At 41.3% G+C, this 23,640-nt stretch overlaps 2 protein-coding genes across 11 annotated transcripts in view; one reads left to right on the top strand and one right to left on the bottom strand.

Annotated features, from left to right (window-relative positions):
- CHPT1 (choline phosphotransferase 1) lies at positions 1-21,255 on the top strand. Of its 3 annotated transcripts, none has more exons than XM_064421025.1 (9): positions 1-171; positions 9,361-9,508; positions 10,363-10,504; positions 13,944-14,028; positions 15,585-15,716; positions 16,103-16,261; positions 17,123-17,248; positions 17,743-17,853; positions 21,098-21,255. In XM_064421025.1, exons 1-9 carry the CDS (start codon positions 1-3, stop codon positions 21,140-21,142), a joined length of 1,119 nt encoding a protein of 372 aa, XP_064277095.1. In that variant the 3' UTR covers positions 21,143-21,255. The 3 variants fall into 3 exon arrangements, with proteins under 3 accessions (XP_064277095.1, XP_064277094.1, XP_064277096.1); XM_064421024.1 differs by lacking the exon at positions 1-171 and adding an exon at positions 546-857; XM_064421026.1 differs by lacking the exons at positions 1-171; positions 17,743-17,853 and adding an exon at positions 546-857.
- The window catches only part of SYCP3 (synaptonemal complex protein 3), an 11,478-nt gene continuing 6,351 nt past the window's right edge, over positions 18,514-23,640 (bottom strand). For 7 of the 8 annotated variants that reach the window (XM_064421030.1, XM_064421028.1, XM_064421027.1 and 4 more), the window contains 3 exons: positions 23,439-23,538; positions 22,577-22,675; positions 18,514-21,411 (listed from right to left, as the gene is read on the bottom strand). In XM_064421030.1, the coding sequence (XP_064277100.1) occupies positions 21,181-21,411; positions 22,577-22,675; positions 23,439-23,538 (430 nt within the window). In that variant the 3' untranslated portion in view covers positions 18,514-21,180. The remainder of the gene's footprint in view (positions 21,412-22,576; positions 22,676-23,438; positions 23,539-23,640) is intronic. The other variant, XM_064421029.1, reaches the window with a different exon arrangement.

The raw sequence follows: 23,640 nt of genomic DNA on the forward strand, positions 1-23,640 counted from the left end.
ATGCTGTGGGGCCACCTCCCTATAGGCACGGCTGCCCCGTCCTGCTGGCAGCACGGAGGTCACCTGCTGCTCAAACCCTGCCTTTATGCTTTGCTCCAGCAAAAATCCTTCTGGCCACCTGCTGCGGTCCCTATCTGCACGATAAAACTTGTGAAAGGGAAGGCGAACAAGGCAAGTCCCGGTGAGAGCGGCCGGGATGAGAGGTGCGCGCACGGCCGCCTCTCCCCGCGGCAGCAGCGGCCCTGAGCGCCCGCGGCCTGCGGAGGCGGCGGGACGGGCCCTGCCGGCCGCACCCCGCCCCGACCCAGGGCTGCCCCGCCGCCCGGGCATCCCCAGCCCCACACGGCGAGGCGGGGCCGGCGGAGCCGTGCCCGCTCCGGGGCTGGGGCCGTGACAGCGCCGGGCAGTCGGGGCGAAGGAGCCAAAGCCGAGCCGGGGGCGAGGGCGTTCGCCGCGCGTTGGCCGAGGCGGGGGCGGCCGTTCCCCTCCGGCCAAGCCGCTGTTGGGCGTCGGCCTCTTCCGCCGCTGCCCCCGGCTCGGCTCAGCCCCGCCCCGAGCGGCGGCGGCGGCGGCGGCTCCTTGACCCCGGTGCCATGCGTCCCGGTGGTGTGGGCATGGCCGTGTCCTGGCTGCTGCCCGCGCCCCTCAGCCCGGCGCAGCTGAAGCGCCTGGAGCAGCACCGCTACAGCGCGGCCGGGCGCTCGCTGCTGGAGCCGTGGCTGCAGCCCTACTGGGGCTGGCTGGTGGAGCAGGTCCCGCGGGGGCTGGCGCCCAACGCCATCACCATGGGCGGCCTCCTGGTGAACTGCCTGACGGCGCTGCCGCTCATCGCCTGCTGCCCCAGCGCCACCGAGCAGGTACCGCCCGACGCGGCTGCAGCCGGGCGCGGGGGCCGCGGCTCGGCCCGGCTGGTGCCTGCCGGCAGTGCCCGGAGCCCGCCCCGGGTGCGGTGCCCTGTCACGCCGGGCTCCACCGCAGCGGCACGCGTGGCCCGTCCCTTGGCAGGGAGGGTTAAGGCAGGGCTGTGGGGCTCCCCTCGGAAATCAGCGGAGCGGTGACGCGCGGCTCACCCTGCGGGGCAGCAGGGGTCAAGCTGGAGACGGGTGTTAAAGTTGGAATGCCAAAACGCTGTAGGGATCAGGTGGAAGGAAGGACGAGGGTCGCTGCCCGGAGGGCCCCGTGGGGCCGGGCTTTGTGTGGTGGGCACTCGGCCCGCACTGCAGGCACGGCCGGGCTCACCGGGGCTGGGACCCCCACAGCCCATCCTGCACTCCATGTGCGTGCCTCTGGCTGGGAACGGAATGTCCCCCTCCTCCAGAGTGTGGTTGTCTCACACGGCCCGTGGACGTAGAAACAGCAGCTGGTCACGATGGAGGGTGCGGGATGTGCCCAGGAGCAGGGCAGGGCTGGACCAGGAGACACGGCTGGGGCACCAGAGCTGCCCTGGGCTGGGTGGCAGATGCATTAGCTGACAGCTGCCCAAATGTATCCCTGCTTGTGTGGGAAACATTTAATTGCTTTTACTTCTGGAGGGGAAACAGGTTTGTTAACGTGGGCTGGTGCTACTCTCGCTTGACCTGCAGTGCCTAAAGTTTCTCAATTTCAGGAGCTCCATCAGAGCTTCCCAGCCTGTTGCAAGTTTCCCATTGTGGAGTCTTTATGGTAGTTAGAGTAGAAAATAGCAGGGGGAAATTGTGTTATGTGTGTAAAATACCTTGAAAGGTGGCTGTTGTTTTTCTTGTGTTCTGATGGGCTTAAATTCCAACAGCAGAGGTTGGCAGTTGGTTGGGACTTTTTTAATACCATAGCTTTACCCTGGTGAGTGTTCTTGTCAGAAGAACATTTCTTTTTCTCTAGTTGCTTTGCCCTTTGTGTTAGCAGAGGTATTTGTGGCAGACATATCAGGAAGCTGATCCAGATCGAAATTAGCTTTGGTCTCACCCTAATCACTCCCCCGATACACATCACCAGGTAGAGGCACTCAGGCAGTAGAAGGGGAGACAGAGATGACAGTGAATGGTTGGAAACTACAGATGGTCTTCTAGTCCCACTTTCAGAATTAAAATGCTTGTGTTCTGCTACCTTTAGCTTAGTTTTGTGATGAAAATATGATTTGTGCCAGCTATGTGTCTGAATGCTCATTTTAGCTTTTTCTCTTTGCTATTCAAAACTAAAAGCAGGAAGTAAATTTTAGTTATTTTTCCCTTGAGGACTCTTGTACAAAAAGAAAAAAGTTGTTTTGCAGATATCCAGGGAATTATTCCTTCCAGGAAAACTTAGGTTGGGCTTTAGGAACATTTTTTGTTTGAACTGTTTAATTATTTTTTTTAATTGTGGAAGCTGGATTTTATAAGAACCTATAGTTTGGACTATACCTTTGTGTTCAGATATCAGTATATCCTTTATAAACATGCAGTGTGGATCCAGCCTTATCCTGTTGTTTTGCTTGTTGCCTCTGCTCTGTGAGAATAGCCCTGATTTTCTCTTGCTGCATCACTTAGAAGCATCATTCTCCCTCCAGCCTGTTTAATGACTCAGCTTGTCTTCTGCCTAAGTTGAGATCGTGTTTCTGGATGGCTTTTTGAAAAAACTAGAACTGTTGCAGCACTGACAGGTGCTGCATGCACTGTTGTAATACCTCCTCTGTCGTTTTGACTGGGATGTGTAGGCTGGAAGGGGTAGGTGGAGCTGACAATTGTGTTAAAGACAGTTGAAATCACAGGCTGAACTAATACAGTAGTGCACTTCAACAGCACCTCTTTCCATCCTGAACATGTCTTGATCGCCTGAGGGAGAAACATCCATTGTTTATAACATTGTTAGAGTCTCATAGGTAGGAGCACTGAATAGAAGACTTGGATAAAGTAACAAGCACTTTTGGGTTTTGGTGTTGGGAGTTTCTTTTGAGTTGGTTTGTGTGGTTGTTTTTTATTCCCTAGCCAATCTTAAGTGGGCCGTATTGGTTAAGCCTTTATTGACAACACAGAAGTCTTGATGTTTGTACAAACCATCCAAAACAAGTAAGACTGGTAGTTGAAATCCCTTGGAGAGCAGCTGCTAGCAGATGCTTAGAAAGGAGATCTTTCTCCAGTATACATATATATATATATATATATACCTTTCCAGCTGCCAGAAGACTGTGCAGGGGATTCTGCTTGGGTTACTTGCTAGAAAGCAACTAACAGATCTGTTTCCCCACAGACACTTTCCACCTCATGATTTTGCCTTCTGAATTAGTTGTTCTGAACCTGTTTGTACTTTCCCCTTCCGTTTTGTCCTATTGCAGTGATTTGCATGATTTCCTACTGCTTATTCCCTTCCCCAATGAAATTAATGTCTCAAACCACAAAATGCTCTCTTGTTCTCCTAACATGGAGCCATTATTTCCCTATACACTATCCTTTTTATCTTCATCAGTATCAGTAGCTACTGAAAGCCGGTTTGTTACTGACTGGCACACTATGTTTTGGAATTAGAAAATATTGTCTGCTTCAGTAATGTTTCCTTGCCTAGCAGGAACACGGGTTTTGTATCACTGTCTCCTCTATGTGCATGTTTCTACACAAACTTTCTTATTGACAGCTAAGCCATTAGCAGGTTGCACCCCATAGGCATTATTGTAACCATGATTCAGGTGCACATTTTTATTTTCCTAATCTCTGTAATTTAGGACAGCAATCTAAAAAACGGCATACAGGTGTGGTGATGGAGAGGACACCAGCTACACATTCCATGTTCTGTGGAGTGCTGAAATATTGTTTTCACTGTGTCTGCAGCCTGGGTTGTGTTCCTATTTTTTCTTTGTTGTTTTTGTTTGTTTGTTTTGTTTTTTTGGGTTGGTATTTTTTTTTTTTTTGACACTCGTTAGGAAATATTCAGGAATGAAAACTCTTGCTGACATTAAGTAACAACAGTGTGTATCTGGTGCCTTAGCATCCAAAAGGAGCCCTTTTTAGGTGAGGATTTCTATTTCATCCCCACCATAAGACAGTGACTTGTTTTGCTCTACTGCCAGCAGACCACTCTGAAGCAGCTAGTCAATTCATAAAGCTTTGCAGGGGAATCTTGCATATCCTTCCCCTTTCTGGGGAAAACCAGGAAGAAAACTGACTAAACATCATTATATTCTTAAAAAGGAGAAAGGAAACTTTGATCCTCTGCTTTCACGGTTGCTTGTGGAGTGGTCTAGCTTTGGTAATCCATCAAGGTCAGCCACAGGTCTCCCTAAAATCATAGAATAGCTGGGTGGAAGAGACCTTTAAAGGCCATTGAGTCCAGCCTCTCTGCCATCAGCAGGGACATCTTCAGCTAGATTGCGTTGCTCAGAGTCCTGTCCATTCTGACCTTGAATGTTTTCAGGGATGGGGCATCCACCACCTCTCTGGGCAACCTGTGCCAGTGTTTCATGACCCTCATCATTAAAAAAAAAAAATCTTCCTTATATTTAGTCTGAATCTGCCCTGGTTTATAAAGTCATGTAATTGTAGAATGGTTTGAGAAGCTAGAATTTCAGACAGAAGTGCATGCTAGCTGTGATTATTAGATTGTATTGAATTATAACTATTTGAAAATTAATCTTGTAGCACTTACAGTATGATCTAAGCAAAGAACTGGGAACAGAGGAAGACAGGAAGAGAAAAGGATGGATTATGGAGTTGCTTTTTGGGCAGTGGTAGGAAAAGGGGGCAGGGGCCCATGGGTTCTCCTACAGAGAGCTAAGGGAAGGAAGGGAGGCTAGCTCTGTAGGATTGTTCAAGAAATGGAGTAGTGAGTTTATAAAAGGGGGTCAATACTTTGCAGAAATGTGCTGTTTAGAAAGCCATATATCTAGGGACACCAAAGAGCAGGGAAGGGTCTGAGTGCCTTCATCTGGCTCTACTATCAGCTCTTTGGAGAGAGAGGAACATTGGTGACCAGACGGAGGCACCATCTCTGCCTCCTCTCTCTTTTAAAAAAAACTTTAAGAAAAACAACACAGCAAACCCAAACAACCAAACCACCATTAAAATGAAAGAGGCCTGCCAGAGGGCAGAATGAGAGGAAGATATTGACAGGTATGATATTATGTAAACAGCAGGGACACAGCTGAGCTTTGTGGGAGAGAGAGTAGAGAAGCAGAAAAGAAGTTAAACTGGAGCAGCTGGTATGAACAGGGCATGTGTGCTGGGGGAGGGGGGGAGAGCATGAAGGAAAAAGCATTACCTGACTTGGCAAATAAATGTGGAGCACTGAGTGGAGTGGGAAATTCAGCCAAAACCGACCGACAAGAGGGGAACAGATCAGTTGTGAATGGGAGAAGGCACAGGAATCCTGACACTGACACAGAAGGATGGGAGCTCTCTCAGGGCTTGTTGAAGAGACAAGGATGCTAAAGGAATGCAGAGAGTCCTTGGTATGCATGAAATGCACTTGGGCTATGGTACAAATAATTATTTGATTATTATTTTTTTCATCCATGCGGTTTTCCCTGCTGTAGTTCGAGTTTGAACAGCCCCTTCCCTCTTCTTGCTATTGGTACAATTGCACAGTGGTTTGTGCTGAACAGAAGCGTGGGAAACGATCCATGTTTAGGGAGTAGAGGGGGAAGTCCAGTCAGAATGTCTCCCTCTACTCTGGATCTGATCCAGAGAGGTGCTGTGTAAACTAGGGCAACACTATTAGGCGTGGATTGAGGAAGTGAGATTATGGCTAAACGTGATGAGTAATTAAGGAACTGAATCTTTAAATACTGCAGAAGCTTGGCCTGTTGAATTCTCTGGATTTGAGAGCTGTGCTTAAAACAATTTCTAAGAGGTTTCCTTGACACGTGTAGTGTTTTTCAGGTGTTCATGCTCTTTTGTGGGGTGGAATCATGGGAGTAGAAGAATGTTGTACCTCCATTTTTTTCCTGAAGGAGAGGCATGTCACACATACCTGTCAAACACTTCATGTACGTGGCATTGTTTTGACATGCTCTGGGTTAGCAGATGACCAATTCTACTGTATCGAATCTGTGCCAGGATTCTGGGCTTGTAACATCTTCAGACACCCCTTTGAGTGTCCCCTTCTCCCTCCCTGCCTGCTCCCCCTCAGGTTTCTGTTCTCTTCTAGTTCTGTGAGAATAGCACCTAGGTCTGGCCAAATAATACATTTGCTTGGGCAGGATATAACTTTGGGCAGAGATAATAAACACCTCATCAGTGAAAAGCTGATGATTATTGGGAGCCTCCTGACCTTTCTGCTTAGCCATGTCATCATTCTCAGATGCTCCCACTTCTCTAATTTGAAAACTACTTGGGTTCAGTGTGGGAAGCCATCAGGGGACACCCCTGAATGGACAGCCAGGCACGTGAGAAGGCAAAGGAGCCGGCAGCAGGAGCTGTGTTAGGAGGGTGGATAGCAGAGAAAATCCATGGTTATTAGGAACCTTTGGTGATTTGGAAAACTGTGTTTTACCAATTAAAACATTAGAGCTGCTAAATGATAGATGATCACAAGTGAATTTTGGTTCTTACCACTCTGGTTTAGAATTGAACTCATGGCCTAGGGATGAAATGCTCCAGTGTTTCTAAGCTCTCTGACTTTCTAAGCTCTCTGCTATTCTTACTAGGATCTTTTTCATTTCTCTTTAACTGTGGGGGATACCAATACATCTGCTACAGATGCTAATGGATACAGATGATCCTTACTGGGAAACAGATGAAAGTGCTCACCCATTGTCCAGATCAGCAAGGCACAGACAGGGTGATTGAGGGACTCTGCTTTGATTTGTCCCAGTAGGAGCTAATGCAGACAGACTTGGATCAGGCTGAATGATCATAGCTGTACCATAACTTGCAACTGGAAAAAAGTTACTGTTTTGTCAAAAAGCCCTAATAGGAGAAGTTTGAGTTAAAGCTGATGTATTTGTTTGTGTTTGTATATATTTTGTTAGCCTTGCTTTGCGAGAAGCTAAATGTAGATCTCAAGCTATCTTTTCATAATCGATGGAAGTTTGTCACCATAAGGACACCTCACACTGCAGATGACCTTTATGGCACTTCACAGAAATATTGCTGATAAAATTGGTGGTGTCTTTCAAACACTCCTTTAAAAGACAGCAGTGCAACCAGTGATTTCTCATGGGCTATCTGCTCATTGGTCTGGAGCTGCTGGGTTTGAGATTCTCTGTTATTCTCCATGTAACAAAGTTATTCTGAAAGCTGGTGTATGTACTGTGGTAACTTTAGTATTATATCACAGCTAAAATTATTTCAGCTTCAACAAAGTCCTAACTGGACTTTTATGTTCTGAAGTACCCAAGCAATGACTGCCAGCTCTGTGTTTGAAGGGTGGAGAGCAAGTGGAGGCAGCTGCAGTCCCCCTGCACAGTGTGAGACCAAGTGAGCTTGTGCCATGAGAGACCCTTGAGTTCTCTGTGCCTCTCTGAGGCTTTTGGTGATCCTCAGCCCTGGGCTAGCTACAGGCACCTCCTGTTCTCCACAGGCTCTATCCTTTCCCTTCATTAGAGGAGTGAAACTTTTTCAAAAGGTGGCTAAAATTTTTCTCCCTGGTTTAATCACATCCCCCAAGACAATATTCCTTTGTTTAATTAGACTAAAAGGGAGAATAAACCTATGAAACTCAACTAATTCCATCACTAAACATCAAACTTGTATTGCTGTCCTCACTTGGCCTGGATTTCTATAGTGTGATCATTGCAGGAGTTATCAAATACCACTGTATTAAATGTCCATTGGAATAATAATATTTCATTATCCTCTTTCACCTGCTTAAGGCTTCCTACATGATCTGTGATAACAATTTTTCTTGGTTTCCTTGGGTTAAGGGAGGAGACAGCCTTGCCAGTTTTGAAGAATGTGTGAAGTTTTCTAGATTTTTCATTTGCATACAAATCCAAAACTTGCACCCAAAGTGAGTTCCTGATGCTTTGGCTGTCTTTTCCTTCAAACATGGGTGAAGCAGCCAACCAACTGACTTTGCTAACAGTGTATCAGCCAGCCTGAAATACATGAGGAATTCTTAAATAACAGCAAAAATGGTATTCAGAACTGGACTTTACTTAAGCATGTGGCTGCTTAGTGTGTTTTGTGACCAGTCTAACCAGAGGCATAACTTTTTTTCTAACTCAAGACAATGAGTATAATGATGATGAGACATCAGACTGTCTAGAGGAGCAGCTGCACCTCATCTGCATTCTTACTGCTGCCTTTGAACTGACAGCTGCCATTTTCCCTTCTTCCCCAGCAGTGACACTGCGTTTAGTTGAGTGTGGGCAAATCTCAGCACACTGAGATCTGATCTGTTGTCTAATCTGCTTAATAGCCTTTACTGGTCTTAGGAAATGCATGGACACATTGGTCAATTTGTGCTGCAGGAGAGGAGTTGCAGAGGTGTAGCAGCACCACAGCAGCTGTCCCTAAGCAGAGAGTGGGAAAGGATTCAGCTCTGAGCCTGCCTGTGGGTGTTCTCTTGTTTAACCTGCAAGTTGCATTTGCAGCATTTTTACCTGACTTCATTTTCGTGAACAGTACTTCTGAATGCTAAGGGAAATACTGGAAACTGGAAACTACATGAAGTAAAAATGTTGCCTGTGCTTTGTTTCAAATATGTTTTAAATAATTTTCAATAAAACCTAATTCCTAGACAAAGCCAGACTGACTGTGCATATGAAAACAGTGCTTTTCAAAGGAATGACTGCAGAACAGTTCCTTTGAACCTAAGAGAGGTGTTAATGTAACAGCTTGGTTTGAAACTGATGATGTATATTAAGTAGATAGTTTCTCTTTCATATTTAGTGAATTACATAATTTTTTAAGCCCTGTCCAAAGTGCCTAGGTAGTCAGTTTTTGTGTGTTGGAAAAAACATCTTCCCCTAAAGGCTGAAGTCTTTATTTAGTAAAAAACTTAGTGGGTTTTTATATCTATTTGTTGTAAATACGAGCAAATAATATAAGTGTCTGTGACACAAACTGCTGAAAGCTTTAGTAAGTGCATTGCTACTACTTTCTTTTTTAAAGATGATTTTAAATTTTATTACATTTTTCAGCACGAAGAATGTAAATACAGAAATACTGTGGGTTTAAGGTAGAAAAGAAGGTCAGTTGATGCAGAAGAGGGGGCAAAGTTTTGGGGTTGTTTTTGTTTAAATAACTAGAAGGACCTGTGTTCCACTGATGTATCTGAAATAGTTCATTACAGTAGTACTACAATCCATGTGGATATTAGTGCAAGGTGTTTGGTTTGTCCATTAAGTAAGAAATAGCACAATATAGTACAGTTTTGTGGTAAAATAAAAACATCATTTTACCTTTAATGAAACAGATTATCACCTAAGAAGTTGGGAGCTACCTGGTGACCTTTTATGTGAATCTCTTTCAGGCACCTTTTTGGGCATACATCCTGGGTGCACTAGGACTTTTTATCTACCAGTCTCTGGATGCCATTGACGGGAAGCAAGCCAGAAGAACAAACAGCAGTTCTCCCCTTGGAGAACTCTTTGATCATGGTTGCGACTCTATTTCCACAGGTAGCCTTAATTTACTGTCACCCATCCTAGTTTATAAAAGTTGCCTGTTTTCCGGAGCAGCTGATTAATCACAGAATTGTTGAAGCTGAAAAGGACCTCTGGAGATCATCTAGTCCAAACCCCTGCTCAGAACAGGGGTTTTTAGGATAACTTCACCATCTCCTTACCTTTGCATCTCTGGCCAGAAACAGGGGGTATTTTAGAAGTTGCTTTGGCTGATTTTAGGTAAGATGTGTTCTGCTCTTACTTAACTGTACATCTTCACGTATTCCACTTTAAGAGTGAGGTGCCAAAATATCTGTTTGGAAATAGGGCATCCAGCCTGGCACTTAAGAGAAGGGTAATTTATATTCCTTAGAAGAAGTAGTTTAAAAAAAGTTGGGAGTCCTTAAAAAGTAAGTCTTGCTGAGTTTCACTTTCCATAACTGAGCTGCTGTTGGTGCCAATGCCTGTAGTTTGCGTGAAGCTCAATGGCTGAGACAGTTGCTCTGGGAATTGGTACCTTCTTTCTGTGTCACTTCCCAGAGAAGTGCTCCTGCAGTCTCCCTGAGCTTGGCCCTTCAGCTGAAGTTGTTGGTGTTGCAAAGAACATGAGATGACAAGGCCGGGAGGAGGGAGAGCAATCACTGTAGGCTAGAGGGCAAGGCCCTGCCTTGGCAGAAAAGGAGTGCTGTGTTTTGGTTTCTCCTGCCAGGACTGCCCCTGAGGGTAAGCTGCTCAATAAAGTATCAGTCATAGCGTTGCTTTGTTAGAGTGATGTAAAATGTCCCATGGTTTTATTTACTATTTTTTTAAATTCTCTTAACTTCAAGCAAAGAGCATATATGACTTACATATTCATTTCTGCTTTTCAGTATTCGTTGTCCTTGGATCCTGCATAGCAATCCGACTAGGAACAAATCCTGACTGGTTGTTTTTCTGTTGTTTTGTGGGACTGTTCATGTTCTATTCTGCTCACTGGCAGACATACGTATCAGGCATACTAAGGTTTGGAAAGTAAGTAGGTATCATTAGAACTACATGTGGCTTAATGTGTGAGACTGCTACCTCCTTGATTTCTGTTTCTTCTTAGTTTACTCCCTGCTTTCTCTTTCTCTTACCTTCTTTCTCATCTCCCTTCCAATCCAGCAGACTTATGTTATACCTGACAAGAACTTGAAACTCTGCATAATACTGAACTGTTCTGCATAATACTGCTGTTCTTTTAGCAGCTGATTTTAGCTCTATATGCTTTGTTTGCATGCATTTGGCTCTTTTTTCTGCAGATTTGTTGTCAGAACCCATTCAGCACCGTGCAGGCTCAGGCCAGAGAGGTCCTGTTTACATTGCAGACAAGTGCCCTGTGTAGGAGTAGGGACAGAGCAAGCATCTGGGTACCTCCCTTTGTAATCTCACAGCCATAGAACAGTTTCAGCCCCAGGGAACCTTAAACCCACGTGCATTTTAGAGAAATTAACCTGCTAATGGGTTTCTCTTTCATAGACATCTTCTGTCTTCCTTGGAATGAACTCTCTGCACCCATAGCATCCTCAAGGAGTTCCACAGATCTGTGGCAATGCTTGAAGAATTACTCTACATTTATGTGAGGGTCTTTATAAAATCTGGCTCATACTGGCTTTGATGTCCTTTAGGTTTTGTGTTAGGTCAGTTCTAGAGACTGCTGTGATGCTGTTCATGACTTCATAGAAATTGTAGCATAGGAGGAGAAGTCATGACATTAATGTAGAAGACAATAATTTCAGTTTAACTGCTAATAATGCAGGGATTGCTGCACCCTCCTATACTCGGGGTACTGCCTGGCCGTGGCCTTTTGCTGGTTTTAAGGAACGAGCTTTGCTTTAGTATAATTACTTCTGAAAAGAGGAAAAGGTCTGAGACTTCTGCGGCAGCAGAGCTGAAAATAAGGAATACATGAAGGCTGTCCTGCAAATGCCAGTCACTTGCTAAATCACCTGTACATAGTCCTACTTAGCTCTGCTCTGCAAGAAGTGCCTTAGCAAATCAGCAGGCACACAGGCTGGTGACCAGCTGTCCCTGCACATTGCATCAAATGCAGCTGTCTCTGTGATATTGATAAGAGCTCTTTTTGATTTGCTGGAAATGCATTTTACCACATTATTCATTTACCACTGTAATTCTTCTGCCTGCCTACATATCCTATTGTTTTTAAAGGACATAGTGTGCTGTAAACAAAAACAGGTGCTTTACAGTGGTGGCTGAAATAGGATGTTTTCTGTCCATGACAGTCGGCTGCTCTGAAGGAAGCTGGACTAGGCCATGAGCTCTGGCCTTTTGCAGAAATGACTGCTTTTCTGTACCTTTTATTCTTGCAAAAAGCATGAGAATGATTTCCCCACATCAGGAAGGTAGTGAGACTCCTTTACCACATAGATTTTGTTAAAAACCTGGTGACTTCTACTTTAACATAATGACAGTGCATAGTACAAACAGCTCAGAATGGCCTGGTGTTCCATGGTCACTGCTTAAAGTTAAAGAGACACACTTTTCCATGAGATAACTTATTTCTGTCCAGTGAAAACAGGCCACTTTTTTTTCTCAAGGCTTCCAGTTTTGTTTCTCTTAAACACAGAGCTGTGAAGAAGGCATTAGTATAGTGCTCTAAATATGATGGTACATAATAAGATGGATGGAAGTTTTCACTGATGCTATTTCTCAATTAGCAGCACTCAATTTTAGAAATAAATCACAAATGAGATTCCTAGTGCTGATGGCCAGGAAAGATCTGAATAATGTGACACTGTCAGGTTGTGGGATACTGTACAGTGTCTGGGTAAAAGTCTTTGGACTCTGATTTGGGCTCTGTTGCCACCAACAGTCTGAACCACAGTAAAATTAAGTATTAAACTTTGGCACAACTTCAAGTTTGAGCCTCCTCTCCCCACAAGCAACAACAAAGGCAATGCAGGTTACAAATCCTGGTGTTAATAGTACAGAGTGCAGCCTCTGAACAATTGCTCGTGGGTGCTTTTGCATAAGGTAACCAGCAAGTTCAGCAATGGCAGGGTGGATGTAATACTTCATCCCTGGCAGAGAAGGAAGGGCCCACTCCCAGCCCCACTGTCATTGGACCTCAATCCCCTTCATTAAATGGGCAGAAGGTGAAAAGCCTACACTGGACTGGCAGGCTGGACTGGTTCACCTTACAGTCTAGTGAGCACTGCAGCAAATAAAACTGAGGGGATGCAACACCTCAGGAAGAAGAGGAGTCCCCATTCTCTTGGCTTTAAGAGGTGCTGAGCACCTCAGCTTATCATCTGCCTGCAGTTTAAACTCTGGATCCTCTAAGAGTCACAAGATTGTGATGAAATTTAGCATATTTTATCACCATCATTCTGATGAAAGAAGAGAGTTTTAACTGAGATTATCAAGTTCAGATAAATGTTTTCCGTTACCCAAAAGATGATTGCTATCTTCTAAAAATCCACTGGTTCCTGTGCAGATAGGTCATGTGCTAAGTAAGTAGCAATACACATTGGCCATAATACCTTAAAACAGCAAATTGTAAAGGAAATCTTGAATATTCATTAGCAGTGTTTGCTGGTAACATTGAAGTATGAAGATAAGATACCTGTCTCAAAACTTTTGGTACCATAAAAGGTACCTTTGATATACAGTTTTGTGGTCGTTATTTTTATTATTTGTGTTAAAGCTCAAAAAGTACTGTTGTTTGGGTTTTTTTTTGGTTTTTTTTTTGTTTTGTTTTGTTTTTTTTTTTTTCTTGAGCCTTGGTTTCATGTGAGGTTTCATCAATTAAATACAAAAATAAAGAGTTGTCTGTCTTGTCTGAGAACAAAAAAAAAGGTGAAATATGGAGTCTGGACTTCATAGGGTATACAAGGCCACCTTTCCTAAAACAGCTTTTATGGAGGAAAGCAAGATAGCAATTCTATGTTCTCAGAAATATGGCAAATGCTTACCTATCCACTGACTCAGTCCTCCCTTGTTTTGCAGGCTGGATCTGTCAAGTTTTTATGATAGAAAGCTTAAAGAAATCCCTTCTTTCCCAGCCTGCTTGTTATAGTGTCTGCTTTTATATGCTGTGCTTTTAATGAAAATGTTTGATTGCATTTTCTATTAGCTTACCTTAAACCTTGATCTGCCACTTACACATCAACTTATCTCTAAATTTGTACAGAATTCTCACAGTTAACAGTGTATTCATTAAAGAGTCCCCCTTTCAAAATTATATGTAGCTTGCTTCAGAAAAAGGAGTATAGCTTTCATTTTAAATCTTAGCCAGAGATGTGTGCCTCCATATAGAGTAGCTTTCTCAGTCAAGGAAAGTAATATTCTATATATATTTATATCATTTGAAGTACAGTTACTGGGGGTTTTATTCCTGCCTTCCTCCACACACACTTTACACTTACAGCAAAAAGTCCTTGAACTAAATCTCTTTTTTTTCCCCTTTCAGAATTGATGTAACTGAAGTTCAGATCGCCATAACAATGCTGCTCTTGATATCTGCCTATGGAGGAGCAGGAATATGGGACTATAAGGTGAGTGTGTTGAGTGCTCAGAGTTCCTGGTGAGTATCTTGTCAAGTGTCCACAGTTCCTGTGGTATTTGAAGCTGCTCTGTGCAAGTACTATCAACACCTACTACTTGTGTAATGTTGTTTAGCTTATTGTATAAGTGTAGGTTATTTTAATGCCATAGTTAACTTAGATCTATTGGTGTGATTCTCTGTGCACAGATTTTTAGCTACATAAGGAAAAAAGACCCCATCTGCCACATGCAAACTTCTGATCTGGAACTAGTACTCCACACATACTTAAGCTTTAGTAAATAGGGGTTTATTTCTGGTTTTATATATTTTATTATAAGGCACATATTTCAGTTGAACAATTTATCTTAAAATTTAAGGATTAAATGCTGCAATTTAATGAAACTGGGATGAAGCCAGGGGGTTTTGTTTAAGTTATCCATATTTGTATTGATGCAGATGTACTGATTTTTAAGAATTATGTCACAGCCATGTAATTGTAAATATTTCTATTTAAAGCATTGTTTTCTGTCCCAAAACTTTTCCATATCTGTGGCTTTCATTCTGATCTTAAAAGATTCACTTTAGTGGACAGTATCAAAAGATCTTCAGCTTTCTACGGCTTTTATTCAGAAGTTTATAGTTCTGATTGGTTATTTTGCAAAGAGCTGAGACTTACCTTTCCATACTATTGATAACCAATAGAAATGAAAACTAGTTCAAAAGTTATTCAGCAATCGAGGAATGTTTAGCTAAACTTTGTTTCCTTTTCCCAGTCTTCCCAGTCTTTTTTTCTATTTTTAAAAAGCTTGTTTTCATGTTGGAAAACAAAGTAGGTGCATTAAACTTAAATTATGATTAATTTTTTCCTCACTATTAGAATCTGTTGTAGTTATGCTGTATCACAAAAAAACGATATATTCAAAAAATATAGTAAACAGTTTTCATTTCTTACTTCTTTTTAAAATCCTCTGCTGCCTTTGGAAGTTTCCTTGACACTGCAGTTGATTCCAAAAGGTAACGGTTTAATTAAAATTTGTATCTGGAGACTTTTCATAAGAGTCTCGTAATATGCAAAGATACAGCATACAAATAACATACCAAAGCACACAGCAGGCAGATGGTGTTTGTTTTTCCTGTTGTTTTATCCAGGGGAATAGAAAGAACTATCCCTCTTCCTGCTCCCATATCATGGTGATTGATGGCAGTAGTCTCTTGTCATGTTTTTGCTTGTGTGGTGAAAATATTTGAAGAACATATTAAGGAGGAGCAGACTAAGATCTAGCTGAATTTCAAGAACAGAACTTAAGTACTCAGTAGTGGAGTTTAAGCATTACAAGATACCTGTTATTTTCTTAGTAAGGAAACAAACTTTAAACACTGCTGTCCTGAGCTTGTTCCCAGGAAAGTGAGGATTCAAATAAAACATTTGTTTAGTAGGTAAGAGTGGCTGCTTTAATCACTTATTAAAAAAGGTGTTATGTGCTTAACGTTTAATATCTTTCTCTTGTTTTGTTGTGATTTGTTTGTTCTTTTTTTTTTTGTTTGTTTCTTTTGTGTTCTGCTAAGGTCCCTTTGCTGGGCTTAGAACTGAAGTTCTTTGCCGTTATTGGCATCCTGTGTGGAACAGCACTTTCTTTTTTCAATTACTTCCGTGTCATCTTTGGTGGAGGGGTTGGAAAGAATGGATCTACAATAGCAGTAAGTTACTCTAAAAATTCAAATGAGGTTTGAATAATTTATGCCTATAATTTATTGTTTTTCAGATGATCCATAAAGGTTTTATTTGTTTATGCTTTTAAGCAGACAAGCATGTGAGTGTTAGATGGCTAAAGCAAAGTTCATTATCTGCCTTCTCTCCTTTTGTTACTGGATTTCTTCTGTCATGGGAACCAGCAGTGAATTTTCCTAAAAAACTGATTAGTGGTCACTGCAAAGGGTACTAAGAGCAGTGGCATAATACTAATGGATTTTGACGAGTTTTGACAACTCTGGTTTTGTTTAATGGGATTTGAAATATGTATAAACCTTGGACTTTACCATGTGACTACAGTTTAAGACAAATTTTCCATCCCTTTATATCTTAGGGAACAAGTGTTCTTTCACCAGGCCTGCACATTGGACTGCTTATCACGCTCGCCATTACAATTTATAAAAAGTCTACATCTCAGCTGTTTGAAAAACATTCTTGCCTGTATGTCCTGACATTTGGGCTTGTGAATGCCAAAATCTCACAGAAGTTGGTGGTAAGTCAGTCCTAAACCTCCTAAAAGTAATCTGGTTCTTGGCTAAACACTTACTGGATCAGGGGGCACAGTTTTCCCATTTTGCTTTGCTCCTGTATTACCAGATTCATTGTGATCAAGACACTGAACTAGACTCAGGGTTCCACAGAGAAATGATATGTGACACTGATGAAAACATGTATTTGCTGTTGAATGGACTGCTTAGGACTTTCAGTTTTGTTTAACTTACTCCTAGAAATGCACTTACTGCTGTCGTTAACATCCTAACTGTGGTCTCTTAAGCCTTACTAACAGTGCTGTGACTTCTCCTTTAATTATCTGAAATAAGAATTTTACTGTGATCATTAAAATGAAGAGAGAAACTTTTCTGTCTCTATTCTGTCTTTTCTGTCTTTGTCTTTTTTGTACATAAAACACTCCTCAATGGAGTAAAAAAAAGTTGCCTTACTACATATTTCCTAACATCAGTAATTCAGCCAGATGCTTTTATTTTTCTCCAAGGATGACATTTTTCAAACACAAGAAAATAGGTATTCTACAGACTTTCTTACTAAACAGAGAGAACAAGTGTTGCCACCTAAGGAAAGGTCTGCTTCCTAGTTAACTTTTGGCTAGGGAAAGCCAAAATTTAAAAAAAAAATAGTATTTCTTTTCAGTAATATGATTGCATAGTCTAACTGTTTGAATACAGTGCTGGAAAACTAGAGAGTGGGGAGCCCCTGCAGACAGCTGAAATGCATGGCTATAGATGTAACTTCCAAGAGCATACTGCTGGGCAAGAATGTGATGCCTGTTTGTGGTAGTTACACCAATCTTGCAGGGATGTACTTTTTAATTTATTTTGTTTTTAATCAAACATAGGTGGCTCACATGACAAAAAGTGAAATTTGTCTTCAGGACTCTGCATTTATTGGGCCAGGACTTCTGTTTTTGGACCAGTACTTCAACAGTTTCATTGATGAATATATTGTTCTGTGGATAGCATTGGTAAGTGTTTCATACTTTCTGTTTGGACCATGCTTTAAGGAATGGATTGAGAACTGTTCCTGTCATTCTCCTCTGCCATTTCTGACTTGCTCACATTTCTGCTGTTACTGCAGAGAGAGTACTGGGTACCAGTAAATATGTTTTTGGGAGCTGACTGGCTCACTTTCCTTGGAACAGAGAAATGAAAGTAAATTTATAAATCTCTCCTGAAATTATGTTTTAGTCCATGTGGATTTTTAAAGTTTTTCTGTGAACTGCAGACAAGTGTGTTTTTATCAGATCTTGTAAGCGTTTAGTGCTGTCAGGATGCTGGGGTTTTGTGATGGTTTTATTTTTAATTCTAAACTAGACCATTCTGTAGCTGTCTGTTACAATGATGTATTTATGTTATGCTTGTCACTTGGATAAATTCTGATTAAAGTATAAGATATTTATAGTAGGGACAATTCTAAAAATGGATTTTTTTTAACCTGTTGTGTTTTGTTTTTTTGAAGTTCATATCCTTGTTTGATATGCTGAGATATGCCAGTGGTGTGTGCCTACAGATTGCCGCTCATCTTCATATACATGTCTTCAGAATTTCATCTCATCAAGCTCCTGAGCAGGTTCAAAACCATAATGACTGATTAAATAGGTCAAGGACAAGAGAAGAAGCAGTTAGGGGAATGAAGCAGCCTCTGTGTTTTTGGGAAGACAGATTAAGCTTTTGAAGAAAACAGTTTTATGAGAAAGTTCGCTGTGTTTCAGACATTACCAGATGTTAGAATTAGTAGGTAAAAAGTTCTGCAGATGCTGTTGTACTTTTGAACCACTATGTATTTCCCTGTGTTTCAGACCACAAATACTACATTTGAAAATGTTGCCATTTCCTATTAGGTAACTATAATTCTGTACTTAAGCTTCTGGTGAATGTAGATGCAAACTAAGGTGCTACCAGCCAGAATTCAAAGAGAAATTTCATGTCTAATCTTGTAGCATTAGGTTCTAAAGTTTTGTTGGAACTGCTCTGAAGTGGTTGTCAGATGTACCAATGAATTCAATCCTGCATTATTAACACTGGTAAAATGAGGCAGCCATGACCTAAAAATCACTCCATCTCTCCTCTGGTACTTCTAAGGAACAAGCTGTTGGACCAGTAGATAAAGGAGGTACAGCTCAGGAAAACTTTCTTCTGATTCAAAATGCTGTTACGAGTGCCTTTAGAATTCATGCATTCTCTAGTATCTAAGTACATAACCTACTGCTACCACTTGAAAGAAAGTGCAAGCTGAAGTTTTAAGGCCAGTTTCTGGTTCTGTGGTCATAGTAAGGTCAGTCTCATTGTACTTCATCCTTATCTACACTACAGCTAGCTGTGTAAGGAGAGGACTAACTTTAGGCACCCTAACTTGTATCTGTGAGCCTGTGCAAAGTTCACAGATAAACTCCAATGCCTGTGGCTCCAGCACTGCAGCCCACCCTTCTGTATTTCCCTCTCTGGTCTTTTTGCTATCCCTGTGTTCATTTACCTTACAATTGATCCTATTGTTTCATAGCTACCACTGTACTTTATCCAAACAAAAGGGCACAAAACTGAACCATAATGTGAAACTCTCCAAAACAGGAACTCAGGCCCAATATCAGCTTCTTTCTTTCTTTAAGAACAGACCCACTGGGAAAATAATATATCAAACAAGAGGGCTGTTGCCATTATAGAAAAGCTGAATTAAAGTGGCTTGTTATCTGTATGAAAAATTGATTACTTGCACACAAACCCCATACATAAGCTTAAGCTCCTTTCAAGAGGTACTACTTGAATATGGTTTATGTAAAAAGCTGTTGAACGTAAGCGTGCATTACTCCTTCCAGTTGCTGATATGTACCTGAGCTTCTGAGTTAATGAAGTCCTTCCCGAACTGTCCAATAAAGAATGCCATGGTTTGTTTTAAAAATACTACCACTGCAGCTTCCTCCCTGCTTATTAGTTCAAAAATACTTCCTGAGGCATTCAAGGAACTTTTAAAGTGGTGTAATGTCTGCTGGTCTGGAGGAAATAAAATAGCATCCACCACCCTCCTGCCTAAGAAGAACATAATGATCATTTTGAGGCTCTGTAACAGTTAATGCCAAAGGACTACAACTCAAAGTAACCAATATAAAATCAGAATGAATCCTACTGCTCCTGTTGGAGGCTGGAAATGACACAGCATCTGCATGTGAATTTAGCCTGAACCTCGGCCATGGTCAAATAGAAAAGAAGATGGTAATGACCATTTTACTTTGGCTGAATACTGTAAGCAAATTAACCTCCTGATGAAAAGACACAGACAACATCTTAAAAGTGAAATGAGTGAGTTCTCCACAATAGTCAAAACTGTGTCCTGGCATAGTAGGTATAAGTAGTTTTGATGATATGTCTGAGGTATGTGGATAATAGGAAACTAATACAGAAATCACTCAGAAAACCAGAACCATGACTCAATACCTAACAAATAAAACCAGAAGCAGGAGGTAATGCTAACAAATAACCCCCTATTGAAGATCTGAGGCAGAACCTGTCACCTATTTCATAGCCTCCTGTCACTGGCCTTAGAAGGCTGAGACTCAGTAGTTACAAGCCAGCATTGTCACTGGTTACCTGTGGGAGGCCCATAGCCCCTCATGCATCAGTGTAGCAGTGTAACTGAGATGTTTGCTCCTGTCCTGCATTCTGGCAGAGGCAGAACAAGAAGTTCTATCCTCGTTATAACCAAACAGCTGAAGTTACTGCAAGTTTGCCTTCACTAATCTGGCTTCCAGACCTGGAGAACCACCATCAAATGACTTGACTCAAAATGCTTGTAGGCTGAGAAGAAAATATGGTTTTGAAACACATTGTTGTGACAACATCACATTCGGTGTGCGTGGGTGTGTGGATGGTTTTTTTATCTACTGTTGTATTAAATCAAAGCATTAAATATGTTGGCAACTATCTAATTTTTAGAAGCAGATATTCAGCTGTAATGGTTTTCTGTAAAAACAAACTGCATGTGCACTAATCCAATTGTTTAGTTTATACTTATTTACTGTAATGTGATACTTGAAAGATAAATGCTTTACCCTTAAAACTCAGGCCTCCCTGAATTGCTAGTCATTTGGAATTGCAAAAAAATAATATTCCATCTCAAAGGCTTGTAGTAGCCTGTACTAAATAAATGACGTAGATTTCTTCTAGCAGTGTTCTACAAAAAGTAGACCCCAAAATGCATAATGTTTAATTATCATTACTTGAGCGGATACATTGAGCTCATAATTTAACTAAAAAACCCCCCCTACTTTCTGGACAAATTACAGCAGTTTATAAATCTCATGCTAATACAGCAATATTACAATGTCTAGAATAACAAGAGTTAACAATTACTTTAATTTACCATAATACACATCATTAAACAATTCTATCTGAGCTATGTCATACCCTGTGAATTTTTATAACAGCTAATACATCAGCAGACTAATTGAAACTGTGACAATGTGCAGCTTGTTAGAAATGCTTCTATTTGCACAATGTACCTAAAGGCCTCAAGTTACTATGTAAAATCTGGGTAATGCATGTTTCATTCGTTCTTCCCCTTGTTATAATTTGCTATAAAAAAGTGAAACAATTTAAACAGTCCAACGCTATTGGAAGTGGATATGAAATTTTTAAAAATCAACTGAACAGACAGTGAACGGTTTGGGGTCCATACTGCCCCCCAGTAATAAAAGTTTACTAAGGTATGTTCTTACAACATGAACAGACAAGATTAGAACAAGGAAAGAGTTTAATAGGAACCTTGAAACATTTAAATCCCAACATCCTTCTAATGCCTGTACTTGTATCGTGTTACTTAGGTACGCGTTGCTCCTCCACTGAGCCATCAGAATAACATGGACTGAAGAGACTTGCGAACAGTTGCCATCTCCTGCTGTTGCTATCACAAGAAAAGGAGATAATGCTGAACAAATGCTGTATCAATATGATTCCTTTGAATTAAATGAATGTCAAATGACTTGAATGTTCTATTTTTGCATTTAACTAACTTCATAGAGCTGATACTTACAGTGTCCATCATAATCTTCTTCTGCAACATCGCCATTTCCTTGCGAAGTTCATTTTGGGCACCAGCCAGAAGATTTTCATTGCTCTTCTCCAGCTCTTCCATGCTCTGAAGTTAAGGATAATATTGGTTAAGAACTCCTCAGTGTCAAGCAGTTAATTTAAAACAACCAACCAAACCAGTAATTATTCATACTACAGTTTAATTTTTACAGTGATCACAGATAATTGATGAGTTTGACACAAACTTGGCAGAGGAATCACAGGACTTCATACTCCAGTCTACATTCCTATTTAAACAGTATGTACCCTGGGAAGAAGATAGAGCCCTCCAGTCAGCCTCTGTGAGGTCTCAGCTACTTTTTCTGCATTTCAATTCTACAAGAGGAGATTGAACAGACATGTGTCAGGAATTCTAGGGGTTCAATATTATGACAACCCTGCTGGACTTGAAGTGAGGAGTATAAACCCCACTGCGTTTCTTTGCACACTTCTCCCCAAATAAGCCAAATAAAACTCCCTGGTAATCTTCCCTTTTTTACCTACAATTACACTTACCTCTGTGTATCTGTCTATTTGCATTTTCCTTAATTTGTATTTATTGAAGCTTATTTGAGGTTTTACTTCTAGCTTTTGATCTTTTTTGAGGAGAAAAATCAAAGTAATACTTGACCTTCTGTTCAGTTTTTCCTCTTTGATGAAGACATTTTTGACATTTTGGAACAGTTATTATTTATTAATACTTCTGTAATATACTCAGTAAATTCTGACTATTTTAAACTAAGATTTGCTCCATTTCAGATTTATTTTTATCAACTACCAGACTTGGAAAAAAACCCAAACCAAACACCAAGCTTATCATAACTGAAGTTTCAAAACCAGCTAGGAAATGACTTGAACTGAAAATAAGGTTTGTCAGAAATTGATGGACTTGAATCTGCCCTGTGTACTGGGAGCTGTGCAGCTGGTGAAGCCATACCTGGAGTGCTGGGTCCAGTTCAGACTCCTGAGGACAAGACAGACATGGACACACAGGACAGATTCCAGCAAAGGGTCATGCAAATGATTAAGGCATAGACTTTGTCTTGTGAGGAATGCCTTTAACTAAAAAAGTAAAATGTTTGTGTGGTTGTACTCAAAGCAGTTTTTTTGGTTGCTGTCTAGTATGTTAGTTACTTTGTTAAAGAAATACCTAACAACTTGAAACACTGACTTAATATAACTTTCTAAGGTGATATGATAAGGATCAGCTGCTTTCCAAGAAAAAGATTTACCTTTAAGAATTGCTCATAGAGTTGTTTAATGGTTTTCAGTCTCTGACTTTGAACTATTCTTGCCTGTTGAAAAACCTTTTGTTGCTGACGAAGCATATTCTGAAGCAGAAGCAAAAGAAAAACATAATTCCATCAGTTGTTAAGCAGAGTGCTTGGACAGCACAGCAGTTTCATTTTTCAGAATCAGAAAATCTGCCTTTATTGCAAATCTGTGCCTTGTAAGGTGGATCTCAGCCTGGAGAAGTTACTCTGGCTTTTATTAATGAAAGTAGGACTGAAGACTGGATTAAGCCCCAAGTCACATCCTGAGGTCTCTTACAGCCTGAATTATCCCTGTAAAATCCCATGAGGATTGCTATGCCCCACAGCTTCTTATGGTATCCCAGAGGAACGTTCTAGCTAGGGATAAGCAAACCTTGCAAATGTGTTGGAAGTACAAAGACCGCAACAACACATGATTACATTCCATTGTATAGCTCCTATCCTCTTTCAGTGATCAAATTATCTTACATTTATTATATACAGGCATATTTTTAAGGAATGCATGCTAAAAACCAACTACTTTCCTTTATTCCTTTGTTCCCTGAACCCAAAGACTGTGGATAGAGAGAAACAGCACATGCTTTTCTTCTCCTTAAATGGTCTTTGCTTTTCTCAAGCCATATGCTGGCCTAAGGCATCACTTACAGTGTTTATAAACTTGCAATAAAGTTTATAAATGCACCTCTCTTCCCAAACTTAAACCATCATATATTTATGTTTAAACTACATAAAGTGTTTTTACATTTCTTGAGTATCAAAACAACAATATTCCCTCCTTGTGGAGAAGAACAGTGAAACTCACACCCTGCTGGAAACTCACCGCTAGTTTTTCTTCCTGCTCCTCTGCCTTTTGCACATCCACATCCCACTGCTGAAATAAAGTCAGGAACTGCTGGGAGAACTCGTGATTGAGCTTCTGCCTATGAACAGACACTGTCTGTAAGTATGACAAATGCTACAAGGAAAGATAAGGTTCAACACACACATGGACTAGGATAAAAGCTGGCACAGATAAAGAAATA

The sequence above is a fragment of the Passer domesticus genome, chromosome 5 (assembly GCF_036417665.1).
Source record: "Passer domesticus isolate bPasDom1 chromosome 5, bPasDom1.hap1, whole genome shotgun sequence".
Classification (NCBI taxonomy): domain Eukaryota; kingdom Metazoa; phylum Chordata; class Aves; order Passeriformes; family Passeridae; genus Passer; species Passer domesticus.

What these genes read in the sequence shown, in the direction of transcription:
- CHPT1 (XM_064421024.1), top strand. Translation starts at nt 594, where the DNA reads ATGCGTCCCGGTGGTGTGGGCATGGCCGTGTCCTGGCTGCTGCCCGCG. An exon ending in TTGCGACTCTATTTCCACAG is followed by an intron (nt 9,509 to 10,362) that starts GTAGCCTTAATT and finishes TCTGCTTTTCAG; the next exon opens with TATTCGTTGTCCTTGGATCC. An exon ending in TTGTTCTGTGGATAGCATTG is followed by an intron (nt 17,249 to 17,742) that starts GTAAGTGTTTCA and finishes GTTTTTTTGAAG; the next exon opens with TTCATATCCTTGTTTGATAT.